This window comes from Ambystoma mexicanum, chromosome 12 (assembly GCF_040938575.1).
Source record: "Ambystoma mexicanum isolate Mex_15411 chromosome 12, UKY_AmexF1_1, whole genome shotgun sequence".
In the NCBI taxonomy this organism is placed as follows: Eukaryota; Metazoa; Chordata; class Amphibia; order Caudata; family Ambystomatidae; genus Ambystoma; species Ambystoma mexicanum.
In genome coordinates this window covers 206566391-206585242 of record NC_090936.1, presented here as the reverse complement: position 1 = coordinate 206585242, position 18852 = coordinate 206566391, and the positions used below count along the sequence as shown (strand labels likewise).

The 18852-nt window shown below is 52.0% G+C and overlaps 1 protein-coding gene across 10 annotated transcripts in view; it reads right to left on the bottom strand.

The window, feature by feature from the left end:
• The window catches only part of ARMT1 (acidic residue methyltransferase 1), a 440514-nt gene that overhangs the window by 284640 nt on the left and 137022 nt on the right, over positions 1-18852 (bottom strand). For 7 of the 10 annotated variants that reach the window (XM_069628307.1, XM_069628310.1, XM_069628309.1 and 4 more), the window contains one exon: positions 17312-17417. The exons of 2 other annotated variants lie outside the window; for them this stretch is intronic. In XM_069628307.1, coding sequence (XP_069484408.1) covers positions 17312-17417 — 106 coding nt within the window. Of the gene's footprint in view, positions 1-17311; positions 17419-18852 lie in introns of those variants that run through there. One more of the 10 variants, XM_069628314.1, reaches the window with a different exon arrangement.

The window sequence follows — 18852 nt, the reverse complement described above, 5'->3', positions numbered from 1 at the left end:
CTTCCGGAGGAACATTTGCAATCAATGCTATGGAAGCCCCCGTGCCTCGAGTACAGTGTGCTCTAGGCTTGAAGGGCAGTTCTCTCTTAGCAAGAGAGAAACACAGTGATGCAATTTACAATCCACCATGAGATAGTAGATTTGGAGACAGGATCCCCCTCTCTACCTGCTGCAGCTGAAATGAAACACTGATTTGTCTTTCTTAGTAGTCGGGTTCTTTCAATGTAAAACATGACTGCTCTGCGTACATCCAGTGTGTGCAGGCTTCTTTCTCCCATGCTTTAAGGGTTCTGGAAGAATGTTGGTAGTTCCATGGACTGGTTCACATGGAACTTTGAAATTAATTTAGGCGGAAACCTAGGGCGAGTGCGCTGAACCACCATCTCTGTGAACTGTAACAAAGGGGTCTAGAACAGAGGTCCTGTAGTTCATTGACTCTTATGGAAGTAATCGCTATTAAAAAGGCAGTCTTGCAGTTGAGATCGCTTTATCCATGGACTCGAACTGAGATCCCATAAGTCTCGTCAACACCACATTTAGGCCCCAACCAGGAGCCGGGTTAGAAATAGGAGGGTGAATTCTCTTTACTCACTCCATGAAAGCCTTAACTGGAATCTTCCACCACAAAAACTTTAGTTGTGACGTAGTTAGTGTAGGCTGAAAGAGCAGCCGACCTTTAAACACCAGGCCAGAGTCTAGTAAAGGAGTCGGGTACAAAACGATGGTAGGAGAGCAGTCAATGGGGTTGATGCTCTTAGAATTGCAGAGGACAAACAGCTTTCACTTACTGGTATAGCAATATTGTGTATTCCATTTCCTTGCCTCTCTGAGTATGTCCATACATCTCTGAGGGAGTTGGCGGTGCTCAAACTATGACCTCTGGAGCCAGGCCGCTAAGTTCAGTGTCCGAGGGCATGGGTGGAGAGTGTCCCCTTTGTACTGCGACATGTTGTACGGGTAAGGCAGTTTCATTGGCGGAGATAGGGACATCTCAATCAGATGAGCAAACCAGGGTTTGCTGGCCCAACAATATCATGGTGACTGGTTCCTGGTGCATCTTGTGCACTATCTTGTTGAGTGGGGTAGTCGTGGGGCGGGGGGCAGGAGGGGGGGGGGGGGGGCAAACAAATTTCCCTGACCATGAGATCCAGAGATCATTCTCCTTGGAACAGATTGGGGGTACCTGGAGGCGTAATCTTGGCATGGAGCGTTCTCCAGAGTTGTGAACATGTTGATCTCTGGAAAGCCCCATTCTGCGAAAAGGTTGGAGACGATGTCTTCGTGTAATTACCATTCGGGAAATCTCTGCCGAGTACGTCTGCCAAAAGATAGAGTTCCCCTGGAACATGTTGTGACAACAGGAACATGTGTCTGAGAGTCCACTTCCAGATGTTCTGGGAGTTTTTGGACAGCACTGGAAAGTGAGCGCCTCCTTGTTTGTTGATAGTACATGGCCGTGGTGCTGTGTGAGGATCAGGACCTTCTTCCCCTGCAGTTGTGTCCGCAAGGCTTTCAGTCCTTTGAATACTGCCAACAGTAGCAACAGATTTATGTGGTTGGATGCTGTATCCGACGACCAGACTCTCTGCGCTGTCTGCTGAAGCCGGCGAGCTCCCTACCCCATGGGAGATGCGTCTGTAGTTAGAGTGGCTTCCACTGTGGGGTAGTGAAGGATTGTCCCTTCAAGAGGTTCTCCCTCGAAGACCACTGCAGCAAGATAACAAGGGCTGGCGAGACAACCACTAGATCGTCCCATTGTCCGCTGGCCTGACACCACTGGCTGTTGAGCGACTCTTGAATTGGACGCATGCGCGCATGAGGAACCAAATAAATGCATGACGCCATCATTCCTAACAGTCGCATAGCCTTGTGTACCGTTACCTCTTGACTGGTGATATAATGGAGGGATTTGAAACATGTTTTGGACCCTCTCCTTTGTTTGAATTAGAGCCCCTAGAAACTGCTTGACTGGGGTCGAAGCTGGATTTCTTCTCGTTGATGGAGAATCCCAGGCTGAATAAGAGGTCCATCGTCTTTTGGGTATTTGACAGGCATGTTTCGTAGGAATCCCCCGTTATGAGCCAGTCGTTGAGCGAAGGATAAACTGGGATGGATAGCCTGCACAGGTGTGCTGCTGCCACTGTCAGTACCCTTGTAAATACCTTTGTAAATACCCTTGGTGCTGAGGCAATATCGAAGGGTAGTACCTTCAACTGATAGCGTTTGTCCTCCATCATGAATCTGAGGTATTTTCTGTGCGCAGGCAACATTGAAATATGAAAGTATGCATCTTTCATGTCCAATGTTGCCATGTAGTCCCCCTGTGTGAGCAGAGGAATTGCTTCCTGCAGAGTGACCATACGAAACTTTTGAGGTTTGACAAATTTGTTTGCCGGGCGCAAATCTAGTACAGGGGCATGGCGAGATCCTTTTTGGGTACAAGGAAGTAAACTAATAAATACCCTTGTTTAACTGTAAAAGAGATACTTATATGGCGTCCGTTTCCTGCAGGATCGACTTCTTGTAGCAGTATGCACAGATATTAGGCGTCATGCGTCTTGATCGTGGAGGTCTGACTTGGGTGGACCGGAAGAATTCTATGCAGTATCCGTGGACAATGGTCTTGAGCACCCACTCTGGAGTCTGTCATTATCCTCTCCCATGTTTGAAGAAATGTTAGCCAGCCCCCGACTGGGGAGGCATGGGAGGGAACCCGATCTGTTGGTCATTTCTGACCAGAGGCCGGGGAGCATCGAGGGGTGGGATTCCGGCCCCTTCTTTTCCATGTCATTGACCTCTTGGGGGGGATACGGGGTGGCGTAGCTGGTTCCTTGGGGAGAGGACCTATTATTTCCCAATCCATATTGGTTGTGAGGGAAACGTTGGCCACGAAAGGAAGGTCTAGACCCATTCCCCCCTCCTTGGGGAAGGCCTCAGTTATTTGATCCAGGTTCTTGAGGGTGTCGTGCTCTCTTAGCAGTTGAGCGCTTCGTCAACTGCCTTCCCAAATAAATTTGTTTCCTCCACCGCCTTATCAGGGAAGCTTGGGTTTCTGGTTTGAAACCGGAGTTTCGTAACCATGCATGCCTCTTTAAGAGGGTACACTGAGCCAAGGACCTGCCAGCTGTCTCTGCCGCATACAAAGTATTTTTGAGGATACTTTGATTAACCTGCTTGCCTTCAGCTACAATGGAGAGCAGGTGAGCCCGCAGCAGTTCAGGGACTTCTTGAAGGCCCTCCTGTAGCATAGTCCATTGTGCGTCTGCAAAGCTAGACAACAAAGTTGTGTTATTAGCTATGCCAGTGGAAAAAGCTGCGGCAGCTGTAACCCTTCTCCCCAGAGCATATAACCTCTTGCACTCCTTGTCAGGGGGTTCCTCTCCAGTTGACAGGGGTATCCCCGCTCTCTTCCTGGCCGTAGTTATCACCAGTGAGTCTGTAGTAGCATGGCCCCTGGTGTAAAGAGGGGGTGGGGGGGTCAGCGGGGGAAGGTTGAAACAATTTTTTCTACCATAGGATTTACTGCTCTGGTTAAGGCGGGTGTCAATGAAAAAGCCAACCGCTTTTTGATCGAATTTAACAAGGGAATAGCCTGGCTGGCCGGTGGTTTCTCTTAATATGTCAACAAAATCAGCCTCTGGTACAGCTTCCAGGGTAGCAATCTGGAAATGTTCCGCTGCCTTTAATATGGCGTTGAACGCCATTTGGTCGTCAACCGGGGAAGCCTGTCGAGTAGGTGTGGTTGCGAGGAGGGGGGGGAAATGTAGGGAGCCATACACCGGGCATCAGGTTACGGTGTTGGCTCAGGTGATGCCCAAGCCTGAGGGTTGACCAGGCCGTGGTTGTCCTCCCAACCCTCGTGGGGTCAATGTGAACATCCTCAGGTCCCCAAAAGGATATTCATCCTGGTTGCATTGGTCCAGGAGGGACCCCATCTTCAGTGAGGTCATAAGTATATTCTTCTTCCTGGGCGGATCAAAGACCTTTTGGAATTTTGCAACAGTGGGAGAGGAGAAAAAAAAAAAAACAACTCAGAAGCCTTTTGGGTGTGGACTTCTCTGCAAGCTCCGCAAACCTCTCCAACCTATCCATACAGCCCTCAAACCTCTCCCTGGTCCAAATTGATGAACCAGCAGTCCGAGTGGAAAAGGCTCTTGCAATGGATGTTCTGCTGCAGAACGTCAAGATTTTTCTTTTAATGTTGAAGAAATCCATCCAGTGCCGTCCGAAAAGTCTTTTTGGGGTCCCGATGGTTGAGGCGTGTCTTTGGGCCTATCCTTAGGCCTCTCTGGGTTCCGATGAATCCTTCTGCATATCCCTATGTTTCAACAAGTCCCTAGGTTTGTCCTTCGGTATAGACAAATCCTTAGACCGCCGCTTCTGATCTGCCGCCAAAACTATCCAAGCGATGCTAGTGGTAATATCTTGAGAGGCAGGAAGGTGCTTGGGCTGGGCCTGCGGTTGCGCAGGTTGTTTTCGAAGGAACCAAGGCCTTCGACCATGGGCGCTTTCTTGCGATGCGTCTTGACGGTCGCTTTAATATCGGTGGGAGCACTGTTGGGTTTGTTTACTTATTGTATATATTTATGTACTAGGATAGTCATAGAATAGAATGATATGCATGTTCTGAACTCGTGGGTTCCACTTACATGCTTTTCTTTATACAAGTGCTGAGTTGTATTATGATATCACACTATTCTGGTTTAGAGTGTTTTCCTTCATGTGTGATTCTAAACTGAGTCAATTGGAGTCTGCCTTGGAGGGCAGCGCCTGCTGTCATGTGTTTCGCTACCTAATAAATACTTAAACGTGCCCCTTTTGTTTGGATCCAAATTCTTAACAAGCACCCTTTAATTGCGACCAGAAGAGCTCTAGGAGATGCGTTTGTGGTGGACTGGGAGTTTCCGCTTCTATACATGTTTCTTCCAGTGCCCGTCATTCCTCACGTAATAAGGAGGTTGAGAAGATTCCAAAAAACCATGATCCTAATTTCCCTAGATTGGGCCAGGAGACATGACCTCCATCCTCGGATTAGTCTTCCACAAAGAGGATCTTCTGTCACGAGAGGAGAGTCAGGTTCCCCATCCGGATATCAGTACTCTCAACCTTCACGCATGATTTCTGAAAGGCTGAGATACAAAGATTGGGACCTCCCGGATGACGTAATGGGGGTTTTGCTTTCGGCCAGAAGGCCAGCAACCAAATCACTACACCACTGCCGTTGGAACAAATTCTGCAGCTTGTGTAGAGATAAGGAACAGTTACTTACCTGTAACTGTTCTCCAGCATGGATTCACATGCTCATTAATATTCCCCGTCAGACTGGGAATCCTCGGTTAAAAAAAAAAAAAAAAAAGTTTTGTTTAACTGTCTTTCTCCTAACAACCAATCACTGGTCTCTGGGTCATACTGCTCCCAGCCAATGACTGCCCTCTACCTAAGACCCTCCTCTGGCAGCCATCTTCAGGTTTGGTAGCACATAAAGTGGCAGTAGGACCAAGAGAAGAGCCGCAGAGGGTAGCCGGGAGGGTTTGCATGTGAATCCATGCCAGACCCATGCTGGAGAACAAAAGTTACAGGTAAGTAACTTGTTCCTTCTCCAGCATGGGGTCTGGCATGGATTTAAATGCTCATGAATAAAGAATACATAGCAGTACACATGCACAACCACAGGAGGTGGCATGGCTCAACATTAAGCATCTCTTAACACCTCATCAGGCTCACCTTCAAGTGAACAGTTTGCACAGCACTGTTTGGGTGACTCTGGACTCTCCCTGGAATTCCGGTCGACGAAGTAGAATTTTGTGAAGGTGTGCGTCAACCTCCATGTAACAGCCATGCAGATGTTCAGCAGGGGCACACCAGACAGGAACGCTGTAGTTGCAGCGATCGCTCTGGTCAAATGGGCTCTCAGGCGGCCAGGCAACGGTTGGTGTGCCAAGCGGTGACAATGGGTGATGCAGCCAGAGAGCCACCTGGAAATGGAAGCCTTGGAGAGGGCCTTCCCTTGGTTCACACGGCCAAAGTTCACAAACAGCTATGATGTCTTCCGAAAACTCGTCGTGCGGTCCACGTAGAACTTCAGCACTCTAGCCACATCTAGCAACTGCAAAGTCCTCAGTCGGCGACAAAAGCGTCAGGAAGAAAACCGGTAACACCAAGGGCTTGATTAGATGAACGTCGTCAGCACTTTGGGCATGAAGGAGGGGGCGTCCGCAGCACTACCCTCGTTTTGTGAAATGTTAAGTATGGAGGTTTACAGGAGAGGGCCTGGATCTCTACCACTCTCCATGCGGAGGTGATGGTCACAAGAAACGCCATCTTCTACGATAAGAATTTCAGTGGCGCCGAATGTATAGGCTCGAACAGAGGACCCATGAGCCTAGTCCGCTCCAAATTGAGCTCCCACGCCGGGGCCGGAGCCTTCACCAGCGGAAAAGTCCTTTCACGAACTCCTTGACCAGGCAGTGCGACCACCGCCCAGAGTTCTGGTGTAGCGGGAGATAGTCTCCAGATAAATCTCGATGGAAGCGTGGGCCAGTCCTGCTCTGGCCAGCGACAGCAAGTACGGCAGCACCTGAGGGGCCGTAATCCGTAGAGGGTTTATCTTCTGTGCACGGCACCAGACATTGAACCTATTCCACTTATGTCTGTAGCACTTCAGTGTAGACCAAGCCCTAGCCTTAGCAAGTAAGTCCTTGCAGTCTGCCGGGATCTTGTATCCTCTAAACTCTAGTGCTGCAGGAGCCAGGCCTGCAAGTTCAGGGACCCTGGGTCGTGATGCAGGATTCCTCCTCCTCGAAGATCTGCGACCACCGAAAGCTTGACTGAGGGGACACTGACAAGTCCAGACAGTCCGGGTACCATATTGGTCTCGGCCACGCCGGTGCGATGAGGATCATCCTGTACCAGGACCGTCCGAGTTGATTGATGAGTTGTAGAAGCAAATGGCAGGACGTCCCAAGGGAAGGAGAATGCATCACCCATGCTCCCCAGCTGGGGAAACCGGCCGGTGAACCTCTGGCACTTGGTATTCGTCATCATCGCAAACAGATGCAGGGCTTTCCCCATCGTCAGAACAGAAGATCCACTTGATCCTGCCCAAGCTCCCATTCGTGGCACAAGCACAGCTCCCTGCTGAGGGAGTCGGCGATGATGTTCTTCACTTCCTCCAGATGAAACGGGATTAGAAAATCCCCTGGGCCACGGCCCAGTGCCATAGGTCCTGTGCCTCTTTGGAGAGTGCTAGGGATCTGGTGCCCTCCTGCTTCCGGATGTAGAACATCGTGGTGGTGTTGTCCATGAAGACCTGTAGCACCTTGCCTTTGAGGGATGGAAGGAAAGACTTGAGGGCCCAAAACACTGCCCGAAACTCCAGAATGTTGATATGCAGCGACTTCTCCGGTAGCCACATGCCTCTTGAGTGGAGACCTCCGATGTGTGCGCCCCATCCTTCCAGGGAGGCGTCCATAGTGATCGTCTCCCGATGAGGTGGGGTCTGGAAGTCTGTGCCCGCCGACAGATGCGCGCAGACACCCCACCGCCGTATCGCTCGACGTATTTTCACGTGGAGAGAGATCGTGTCCTCGAAGCTTCCCTATACCTGGATCCAACGGGCGTCGAGGTACTCTTGCAGTGACCGCAATCGCAGCCTGCACAGTCAAACGAGGTATATGCATGACAACATCATGCCGAGAAGGAATTTGATGGACCTCACCCTTGTGATCTTCACGGTCAACAGCCGTTGCACCTTGCCCAGGATGGCTGCTATCCTCTCCTCCGACGGAGACGCTAGGCACAACATCGTGTTGAGCAGAGACCCCAGAAACTGTTGTGATGGCACCAAGCAAGACTTCGCATAGTTCACCGAGAACCCCAGTTCCGTCAGCAGCTAGACTGTTTCCGCCGTGTGAGTGACAGCGATCTCCCTCGATTTCACTCGGATGAGCCAATCGTCCAGGTAGGGGTAGGCGGGGATCCCTCGTAGCTGCAGCTGCGCCGCTACTGGCGCTAGGCACTTGGTGAAAACCCTTGGCGCTGACTTCAAACCGAAGGGAAGGGCCTTGAACCAAGAAGCGCAGGAATTTGCAGTGCCATTGGTGGTGGGTGGGTGGGGGGGGGGAAGTAAGCATCCTCCAAGTCCAGCAACGACAGGACATCCCCTTCCTCCAGCGGTCCTAGCACGTGCTGAAGAGTGACCATCCGAAACTTCTGGGATCTGATGTACTTGATCAGCAGAGGTCTAGGGTGGGCTGCCACCCACCCCTCTTGACGAGGAAGTACAGAGTACACTCCGGAGCCTCTTTGGGACGAGCTCTATAGCGTCCTTCCTCAGCATGGCCAGCACCTCCAGCAGAAGCTGAGGGATGCGTTTTTCCTGCCTGGCCACGAGTGGTATGTGCAGATGCTTTCGTAGGAATTCCAGAGTATGTCCGTGGGCCAGCGCGTCCAGCACCTAACGGTCTGTGGAGATGGTCTTCCACACGCTTAAGTTCACCAGCCGGCCTGCCACTGGGGTGCACGGGTGGGGGCCAGACGTCCCCGGCCAGTTCAGTCCTGCTTCGCCGTGGAGGAGCCGCCTTTGGGACCTTGGCGACAACAGCTACCTCCTCCGTGCTTCATGCGGCCCCTGTAGGCCTCCCAGGTCGAAGAGCGGGACGGTTGACGGTAAAATGACAAAGCCACCAAAGCCTTTGGAGGAACCCTGGGCCTTTCCTCCGTAGGTCCGAAAGCACGCCATCTCGGTGTCCGCCTTGATAGCCTGAAGCAACTCGTCCACGGTCTTGCCAAACAAGTTATCCCCGTCGAAAGGCATGTCCAACACCCTGGACTGCACATCCTGGCAGAAGCTAGTGGCCTTCAACCAACCCCGCTGACAAAGGCAAACGCTGTTGCCCATCTGGCGGAACCCTGCGTCGCTGAGGCCACGGTGATGGCATGGTCCGATGCCACCTCGCCTTCTTGCAGGATCTCCAGCGCTTTCGCTCTGGTTATCGAGCAGGAAGTCCAGGAGTGGAGCAATCTTGAACCAGAGCTCCCTGTCCTAACAAGCCACAATGGCGAGGGTGTTGGCAGCCTTGATGGTCGTCGCTGCAGACAAGATGATACGTCGTCCAGCTTCTTTCCCCTGGCTGTCTGGGGGGGCCGAGCACGTTGATGCAGACAAACCCGCAGACTTCTTCCTAGCAGGTGCTGAGACCACCGAAGCCAGGGAAGGCTGTGATCTCGAGCACTTGGGTGCAGAGTCCAGCACCCTGTACTGGTCCCTCTTCGCCAGGGTCGAGGATGGGTTCTTCATGAGGGCCAGTCCCTCGTCCCAAATGTCATCCAACAGTGGAATAGACAGTACGGTCTTCCTCTTAGCCTCCCGGCGCTGGTAGAGGAAGCCCTCCTTTTCCTTGTGAGCCAGTTGGAACAACTCCGAGGCCCTCAAGATCATGGCATGAAATGAGCCAATCTCGTCAGCCGATGGGGACGGGAGATCCGCTTCACCGTTGTTGTCCGTACCTATGCCCGTTGTCGGCGCCACACTCCCCTTTGGCCTTCTCCATCTGAGCTGACTGGGACTTCTCCAGAAGTTTACCCGGGTGCTCAGACTTCCTCTTATCCGCCGAGACGGACCGTTGGCTTGTGGTCGAAGGTGCCGGAGATGCTGTGCCCACCCTGGCCGCAGAGGAGCCGGTCCCAACAGCACTCCCGGTGCCCGCGGACTCGCAGTGCTTTGCCTTCTGTTGGGCCCTCATCGCCAGAGCGTCCGCAAAGGTCTTAGAAGACCGCTCGGATTTCTTCTTGTGGCTGGGTAACCAGGACTCACCCGACTGGAGCCACTTGGTAAGCCGCTCGCAACAGTCTTAATGGTGCGGGGCACCATATCCTTGCAGAACGCACAGGCCTCCTCCACGTGCGTCTGGTCGTTATGCAGGCAGTAGAGGCACAGGGAGTGTCCATCATCGAGGAAAACGTTCCGTAGGCCGCATCCTGGGTAAATCCTGAACAGAGGTGTCAAGTCTCCTATCTACAGCCATTTCCAAGCGGCCTAGGCCGAAAATCTTCTGGAATCCGCCAAGAAGGGAATGCGACGAAAAATGTCCATTGAGGGGCGTAGAAAAAACGGGTTCCCGTTAGTAGGATGATGGATCTCGAGGCTCGATTGACCGGAAAAAGTAAGAGAAAACTCTTAGAAAAATAGCAAACGCAGCAAATGTTTGAGAGCTATAGCACAAGGACTCCCCACACTTGAACGTGCGGTAAAAATCTGAAGATGGCTGCCAGAGGAGTGGCTTAGGTAGAGGACAGTCATTGGCTGGGGGAAGTATGACCCCAGAGACCAGTGATTGGTTGTTAGGAGAAAGACGGTTAAGAAAAAAATCAGTTTTAGTTTCTGGACTGAGGATTCGCAGTCTGACGGGGAATATTCAGGAGCATGTGAATCCACGCCAGACCCCATGCTGGAGAAGAATATTGATCGTTTTTCATGCAACACACCGACAGTATGGTCTTTCCTACTACACTTAGCAAATTTAGGGCTACAAGTCGGCACAATTAAGGGTTATCTCGCTGTGCTATCAATTTTCAAGCGGACTGCTGAGCAACCCTCATATTTTAAGATGCCTTTAGGCATTCCATTTCTGAAAGGGTGGACTAATGTCTACCGTCCAACCCCTTTTCAAGTTCACCTGTAGGATTTAAATCTAGTTCTAAAATTTCTAATGGGCACTCCCTTTGAACTCCTCCATTCCTGCCCATTAAGATTTCTCACTCTTAAAAGAGTTTTCCTAATGGCTTTAACTTCTGCCAGAAGAGTGAGCGAATTACAAGCTTTATCTTGCAAACCTCCACATACTATTTTCCACAAGGATAAAATAGTTCAAGTGAAGCCCAATTTCCTCCCAAAGATTGCGTCAGAATTTTCCTCCTCATCCTGGGAAAGAGGATGAAAGATTGCACAGACTTGACCCAAAGCGTGCGTTTCTACATCAGCAGACTTGCAGGATTTAGGCAAGCAGACCAACTGTTTGTGGGGTATGCAGGACAAACTATGCCTAGCCATCACCAACAAACCATCTCAAGATGGATCATTTTAACTATCCTACAACGCCAGGAAAAGTCGAAAAGAAAGTCAGTTGGTAACTAACCTGTTCATTTCGAGCATTCCGGTGCCCTTATACCCCCTTGCCATAATCTTGCATGACTAAAAAGTGGTTCAAACCCAATGTAGGGGCACTCAGCAAAATGGAAGCTTCATCTGTTGAATACAGGCAGATTGACGCTAAGCTAAGACTGGAAACTTGCCAAATTAACTACTATAGTGTAAATTGTTGTTACAAAATTGAGCGACTATAGCAATGTACAAAAGAGTTGCACCTTTAAAAATGTCCGTTTGGCCAAGATCATATTTGAAAACCTAGACTACATTCAAAGACTTCACTGGAAGACAAATGTTAAAATGTTTAAACCTCCAGTATTGAAAAACATTTCAGTTATTATTTGGGTAACAAGGCTTTTAATGCGATGGAACAAGTTACTTACCTGTAACTGTTGTTCTCCAGCATGGGTCTGGCATGGATTCACATGCTCATGAATATAAGAATACATAGCAGTACACACATGCACAACCACGGGAGGTGGCAAGGCTCAACATTAAGCATTACATAAAACTCAACATTAAGCATCTCTTACCTCACCAGGCTCACCTTAAGCGAACAGGTCGTGCAGCACTGCCTGGCTGACTCTGGACTCCTCCCTGGAATCCCGGTCGACGCAGTAGAATCTCGTGAAGGTGTGCGTCGACCTCCACGTAGCAGCCCTGCAGATGTCCAGCAGGGGCACACCAGATAAGAACGCCGTGGTAGCAGCGATTGCTCTTGTCGAATGGGCTCTCGGACGGCCGGCCAACGGTTGGTTTGCCAACCAATGACAATGCATGATGCAGCCGGAGAGACATCTGGAAATGGAAGCCTTTGAGAGAGCCTTCCCTTGGTTCACAGGTCCAAAGTTCACAATCGGCTGGGATGTCTTCCGAAAACTTAGTTCGGTCCACCTAGAACTTCAGCGCTCTAGCTACATTCAGCGAGTGCAAAGTCCTCTCGGCCGGCGACAACAAAACAAAAAAAAGACTGGTAACACCAAGAGCTTGTTGAGATGGAAGTCCGACAGCACCTTGGGCATGAAGGAGGGGTGCGTCCTCAGCACTACCCTCGTCTCGTGGAAAGTCAAGTATGGAGGCTTGCAGGAGAGGGCCTGAATCTCTCCCACGCGTTGTGCAGAGGTGAGGGCCACAAGGAACGCTGTCTTCTACGACAGGAACTTCAACGGAGCAGAATGTAAGGGCTCGAATGGCGGGCCCATGAGCCTGATCAGCACCACGTTGAGCTACCACACCGGGGCTGGAGCCTTCACCGGCGGGAACGATGGAAAACAGTCCTTCATAAACTCCTTCACCAGGCGATGAGACCACAGGGACGACCGTCCTGCAGTTCTGGTGTATCAGGAAATCGCTGCCAGATGTATCTGGATGGAAGCATGAGCTAGTCCAGCTTTGGCCAGCGACAGTAAGTATGGTATCGCCCGAGGGGCTGTAATCCGTAGAGGGTTAATCCTCTGTGCACAGCACCAGACAGAGAACCTCTTCCACTTGTGTCCGTAGCACCGTAGCACTTGAAGACGCCCTGGCCTTTGCAAGAACCTCTCTGCAGTCAGCTGGGATATCGTACCCTCCAAACTCTAGTGCTGCAGGAGCCAGGCCTGCAAGTTCAGCAACTCTGGTGAAAAATGGCGCCTCCTTCTCTGGAGAGAAGATCTGCATCCATCGGCAGTTTGACTGGCGGGGACGCTGATAAGTCCAGTCCGGGAACCGTATTTGTCTCAGCCACTTCGGTGCGACGAAGATCATCATGCACCGGGACCTCTTGTGTTGGTTGATGAGCCTGAGCAGCAACGGAGGGAACGCATACAGGAACAGGCCGTCCCAGGGGAACGAGAAAGCATCATCCATGCTCCTCGGCTGGGGGAACCTGCTGGCGAACCTCTGGCACTTGGAGTTCGTCGCGAACAGGTCGATTTGGGGGTCTGCCTCATCGCCGGAAGAGTTGATCCACTTGATCCTGGCGTAGTTCCCACTCGTGGCACGAGTGCAGCTCCCTGAGTGAGTCGCCAAATGGGGTTTCTTATCCCTGCTAGATGAAAAAGGTACCAGAAACATCCCCTGGGCAACGGCCCAGTACCACAGCTCCTGGGCTTCCGTGGACAGGGCTGGGGATCTGGTTCCTCCCTGCTTCCGGATGTAGAACATCATAGTGGTGTTGTCGGTGAAGATCCTCACCACCTTGCCCTTGAGGGACGGGAGGAATGACTGGAGGGCCCAGAACACTGCTCGGAGTAGGTTGATGTGGCTCCCGGAGGAGAGGCCGCTCCACAGGCCTCTCGCGTGAAGATCTCCGGTGTGTGCTCCCCACCGCTCCAGGGAGGCATCCGTCGTCACCTGGTATGCTGGGGTCTGAAAGTCTGCCCGCCGCGAGATGCCCGTGGGTGCCCCACCATCGAATTGCTTGGCAGAATACTTCGTTGAGCGAGATCTTGTCCTCGAAGCTGCCTGTCGCTCGAGTCCAACGGGCGTCGAGAAACTCCTGCAGAGGGCGCATCCGAAGCCTGCACAGGCGCACTAGATAGATGCAAGAGGACATCATCCTGAGAAGGGACTTGATGGACCTCACTCTGGCCATGTCCGTGGCCAACAGACACTGTACCTTGCCCAGGATGGCCTGCGTTCTCATCTCCGACGGCGAGGCCAGTCGCGCCACTATCGAGCTTGGCTCCCAGAAACAGCGCGACCTGCGACAGAACCAGGTGGGATTTGGGGAAGTTGATGGCGAATCCCAGGTCCGTGAGCAGCTGGACGGTCTTTGCTGTGTGTTCGACGGCGAGTTCCCTTGTCCCTGCTCGGATGAGCCAGTCGTCCAGGTAGGGGTCGACATGGACCCCATGCAGGCGCAGACGCGCTGCCACTGGTGCCAGGCACTTGGTCAACACCCTGGGTGCCGACTTCAATCCAAATGGGAGGGCCTTGAACTGGTAGTGCCGCCCTTGGACTACAAACCTGAGAAACATTCGGTGTCCTTTTAGGATGGGGATGTGAAAGTACGCATTCTCCATATCCAACGACGATAGGAAGTCGCCTTCCTCTAGCTGGCCCAGCACGTGCTGGAGGGTCACCATCCGGAACTTCTGTGCCTTGATGTATTTGTTTAGCCGACGCAAGTCCAGGATGGGACGTCAACCTCTGGTCTTCTTCCTGACGAGAAAGTACCTCGAGTATACTCCGGAGCCCCAGAGCCTCTTTGGGCCGAGCTTGATGGCTCCTTTCTTGAGCATCGCCCTTACCTCTAACAGCAGTTGAGGGACATGGTTTTCCTTCCTGGCCACTGGATGAATTCGGGGCACAGAAATTCCAGAGTGTGCCCGTGGGCCATGTTCCAGTGGGGGCCCGACGCAACGGCCGGTTCAGTCTTGCTTGGAAGCAGCCTTGCCTCCTTGGCCTCCCTGGCGATGACGGCGAGATCTACCTGACTTCCCTCGTCCCCTGTAGGCTTCTTGCAATGAGGAGCGGGCTGCCTGACGGTAAGTCGATGAGCCGCCGCAGAATCCTTTGGAGGCACCTTGCTTGCCTCCAGAGTTCCGAAAGGGCGGCTGCCGTTGCTGCAGAACTCCCAAGGCCCGAGCCGTCTCCATGTCGGTCTTGATGGCCTGCAGCGACTCATCCACAGTCTTTCCAAACAGATTGTTCCTGTCGAAGGGCATGTCCAAAACCTTGGCTTGCACGTCCTGGCGGAAATCCGTCGTCTTGAGCTGTTGCCCAACTGGCGGAAGCGGTGTCAGCAATGTCCATGGCCACAGTTATGGCGTGGTCCGACGCCACCTCACCCTCCTGTAGGATCGCCAGGGCCTCTGCCCTCTTGTCGTCCAGGAGTAAGTCCAACAGGGGGGCGATCTTGTACCACAATTCCCTGTCGTAGCGGGCCACAATCGCTAGGGCGTTGGCCGCCTTAATCGTCGTTGCCGCCGACATGACTCGTCGTCCCACGGCATCCAGCTTTTTTCCCCTTGCCGTCCGGTGGGGAAGTTGAAGATTAAGCCGATGCCCCCTCCCCCCCACCCCTGCTTTCTTCTTGGCCGCAGCTGAGACGACCGAATCCGGGGTCGGCGTCGGGGACCCGGTACTTCTCATACCGATCCCTCTTGGCAGTTGTCGTGGACGGGTTCTTGAGGAGGGCAAGTCCCTCGTCCCAGATGTCATCCAGCAACGGCACAGCGAGGACAGTCTTCCTCTTCGCCTCGCGCCATGGGTAGAGGAAGCCTTCCTTCTTCCCTTCGGGGCAGAGCTGAAAAAGCTTGGATGCCCTGGAAATCATGGCGTTTAAGGAGCCAATCTCGTCGGGCGGGGACGCCTGAGGAATCGGAGATAGGAGGCCAGTCCCGTCGTCACCGCCATCATCATCATCCGTCCCCGTCGTGGCCATGTCTGTTCCTGTGTCGTCCCTCGGGACCGGGGAAGGCGACAAAGTCTGAGAATGCCGTGAGGGCTGAAGGGGCACTGGATGAATTCTCTTGTTTGGAGGGATTCCCGACGGACCTGGTTCAGCTGGGTCGTCCATCGGTGGTGGGGGGGGGAGGTGGGGGAGTAGGGGCAGTCTCGTCCTCATCTCCGTGCATAAGGCTTGGACTGCCGTCAAAATGGCCGCCGAGTTGTCTGCGGCTCGGGTTGTGACGGGCGTGCCGGGAGCGACGGTTGTTCCTCCACGGGAACCTCGTCGTCGTTGCCACCCTCGCTCTCACCGTCCCCCTCGTCGGGATTCCTCCCATGGGACCGGGCCTCTTCCAAATTCTCGGGTCAGTTGTGTCCGTAACGGCCAGCACCCCCCCCCCCTCTTTTTCCACCGGGGTCTTCTTGATGGGCTTAAAAGAGGATTCCTTCAGCGGAGGCAGGGAAACTCTGGGCCCGGAGGTCGCCTCCACAGGCTTCGCAGGGCCGCAGCGACTCCCTTAATAGAGGCCTTAGCTGGGTGAATGAAGGCCTTCACCACCTTGGGCATGCTTGAGGCCTTCACCTTAGGGGGGGGGGGAGGGTCACCGCCTCGCTCCCCCTCGGCCGGTTCCTTGGAGATCGGCCGGGGCCTCTCCAGAAGCTTAGCCGGGTTCTCGGATTTTCTCTTCCGAGCCAGAGTGTTGGCTCGTGGTTGATTGCGTCGGTGAAGGTGTGCCCTATCTGGCAGCTGAGGAGCCCGACCGTTCGCCACTCCCGGTGCTTTGCCTTCTGTTGGGCCCCCGTCGACGGGGCGCCCTCACAGGACTTAGAAGACCGCTCGGACTTCTCACCTGCTGTGCTCTTGCCTTCCAGCCAGTTGGAGACAGGTCCGACGATCCCTCATAGTCCAATCCGACATGTTCATGCAAAACGCACAGTCCTTCTCCACGTGAGTTTTGTCCTTGTGGAGGCAGTAAAGGCATTTCGAATGCTCGTCCTCCTTGAACACATTTTGTAGGTTGCATCCAGGGCAGATCCTGAACAGTTTGCCAGGAGACGAGCTTCCCTTCTCCTGGGCCATGTTCTTCTCGTCCGCAAGGTAGGCCTCAGAAACTTCTAGAATCCTCCAAGAAGCGTAACTCGACGAAAACGTCACCCTTGAGGGGCAGAAATAAATCCGAAACAGATCCCCTTTGATTGGAAGTAGAAACAGTGGAGCTTGAGGCTCGATTAAACCAAAAAAATGCGATAAATCTCTTTGAAAATGCGCAAAATGCAGTAAAAGCTAGAGAGCTATAGCACGACGATTCCCAACACTTGAACATGCAGTAAAAATCTGAGGATGGCTGCCAGGGGCGGGGCTTAGGGAGAGGGCAGTCATTGGCTGGGGACAGTATGACCCAGAGACCAGTGATTGCTTACTACTAAGAAAGAGATCAGAAACTAAACTGATACCGATTTTTTTCTTTACCGAGGATTCCCAGCCTGACGACGGGGAATATTCATGAGCATGTGAATCCATGCCAGAACCCATGCTGGAGAACGCAGTATATATTGAATGGGGAAATGAGTGGGCTGGTCCGATTGGGAGAGGCTACAGGCTCAGGGGTAACTGGTTAACTGCGCATGACAGTGACTTTTTGCTATGAAAGATATACATCACCCGTTTGCTACGTATTGCACCAAAGAACTTAAGACAAAAAGAAAACCTGCTGAACAAAACGTGCGCCAAAGAAATAACTAAACAAATCACTGACTGGAAATATATTGCAATACAATTGTATGCCTTACCTCTCCATATTTTTCAAAGAAGGTATTCTTATGCCTATGTACTGTATCAATGACCTTCGTCAGAATCTGTGGTAATCTGTCTTTGATGGTAACATATGCAAAAGACCTAAGAATAAGAGCAAATCAAATGATACAACTTTATTTGCAAATGTTAATTATTCAAACAGCCCATAAATGGCAAAGATATTCTGAAAAGAATGTGCAAATCAGACATCTACTGGATGATAATGTGTTCATATTTCCTAGTCCCAGGTGTGGAGTCGCCCAGTTAACAGGATAAATGCATGCATCATTATAATCCTTCATAAAATAAACCACTTAAAAGCAACAAGCAAATATAAAAACATCAGCAACCATCACTCAGATAAATTAACATATATTTTATTTATTTTGTATTTGAGCATTTGTGTGATGCCTATAGATCAAAACGTGTTTCCAGGCACCACAAGACAAGGGTTACAGGGGAGAAAGTAACACCGTACTAGGTCTTGCAGCATTTGTATCATGCAAGTGCAATACCAGAAAGTGCAGAGAGGGGAAGTGCAGGGGGGGAGAAGGAGCTGGACAAGTTCTAAGCGATGCCCAGGAGGGCAAGTGCTAATGTCAGGGGATAGGGGTCAGGGGATAGGGGTCAATTAGTGTGAAGGAGGGGAAGTGGACCGGACTTATTAGGCTAGTTTGGTAAGGGTACCCGATGGCAAGTGAAGGGGGAGAATGGCCAAAAGAGGGCCACCCCCAGTAAAGCTCATGAGTGATCCAGGCCACCAGACCAGGCAGGTGGAACTAGCAGGGGGGGTGGGGGAGGAAGAGGAGAAAAGGACAGTCTTAAGCTTTGCGAATTTAAGGGGATCCGGCTCGAGACAGGAGTAGGAAGGCAATTCCAGAGGGAGGTTCCTGCCGAGGAAAGATCTACCCCCAATCTTTGCTTAGCGAAGCATCTGACTTGCAGAGAGTTAGAGCTAGAAGACCCAATAATTCTAGCAGGGAGGTATTTAGAGAGAGTTGGATGTAGGGTGGTCCAAGGCTACAGAAAGCAGTGCGATTGATGCAGAGGGTCTTGAATTTGACCCTTGCAGCCACAGGGAGCAAGTAGAGAGATTTTAGGGCTGAAGAGATGCAGTCCCTGGGCTTGATGCCAAGGATAAATCTCACAGTCCTATTCTGGATTAGTTGAGGGCGGAAAGAGGCATATTAAGGAAGAGACTGTTGCACTAGTAGGCCTAGAGAGAACCAGAACTCTGGAGGCAGTTTCTGGGGTAAGGTGAGGAAATGGCTCTGGAAGAGGTGATGTCAGGTGAGATGAGTCAAGGATAACCACCAGGTTTTTTTGCCTCACAAGAGAGTGAGGGGAGGGGGGCATGGGGAAGGAGTCCCAATGAGAAGGATCTTGGTCTTACTGGCATTAAGGCAGAGGAGGTAAGCTTAAAGGAGAGCAGAGTGGTGTCAGCTTAGCATTGAAAATAAGGATAGAAGGGGAAATCAGGTGGGTGAGAAGGGTAAGGTAAATGTTGAAGAGCCACGGCGAGAGGATAGAACCCTGA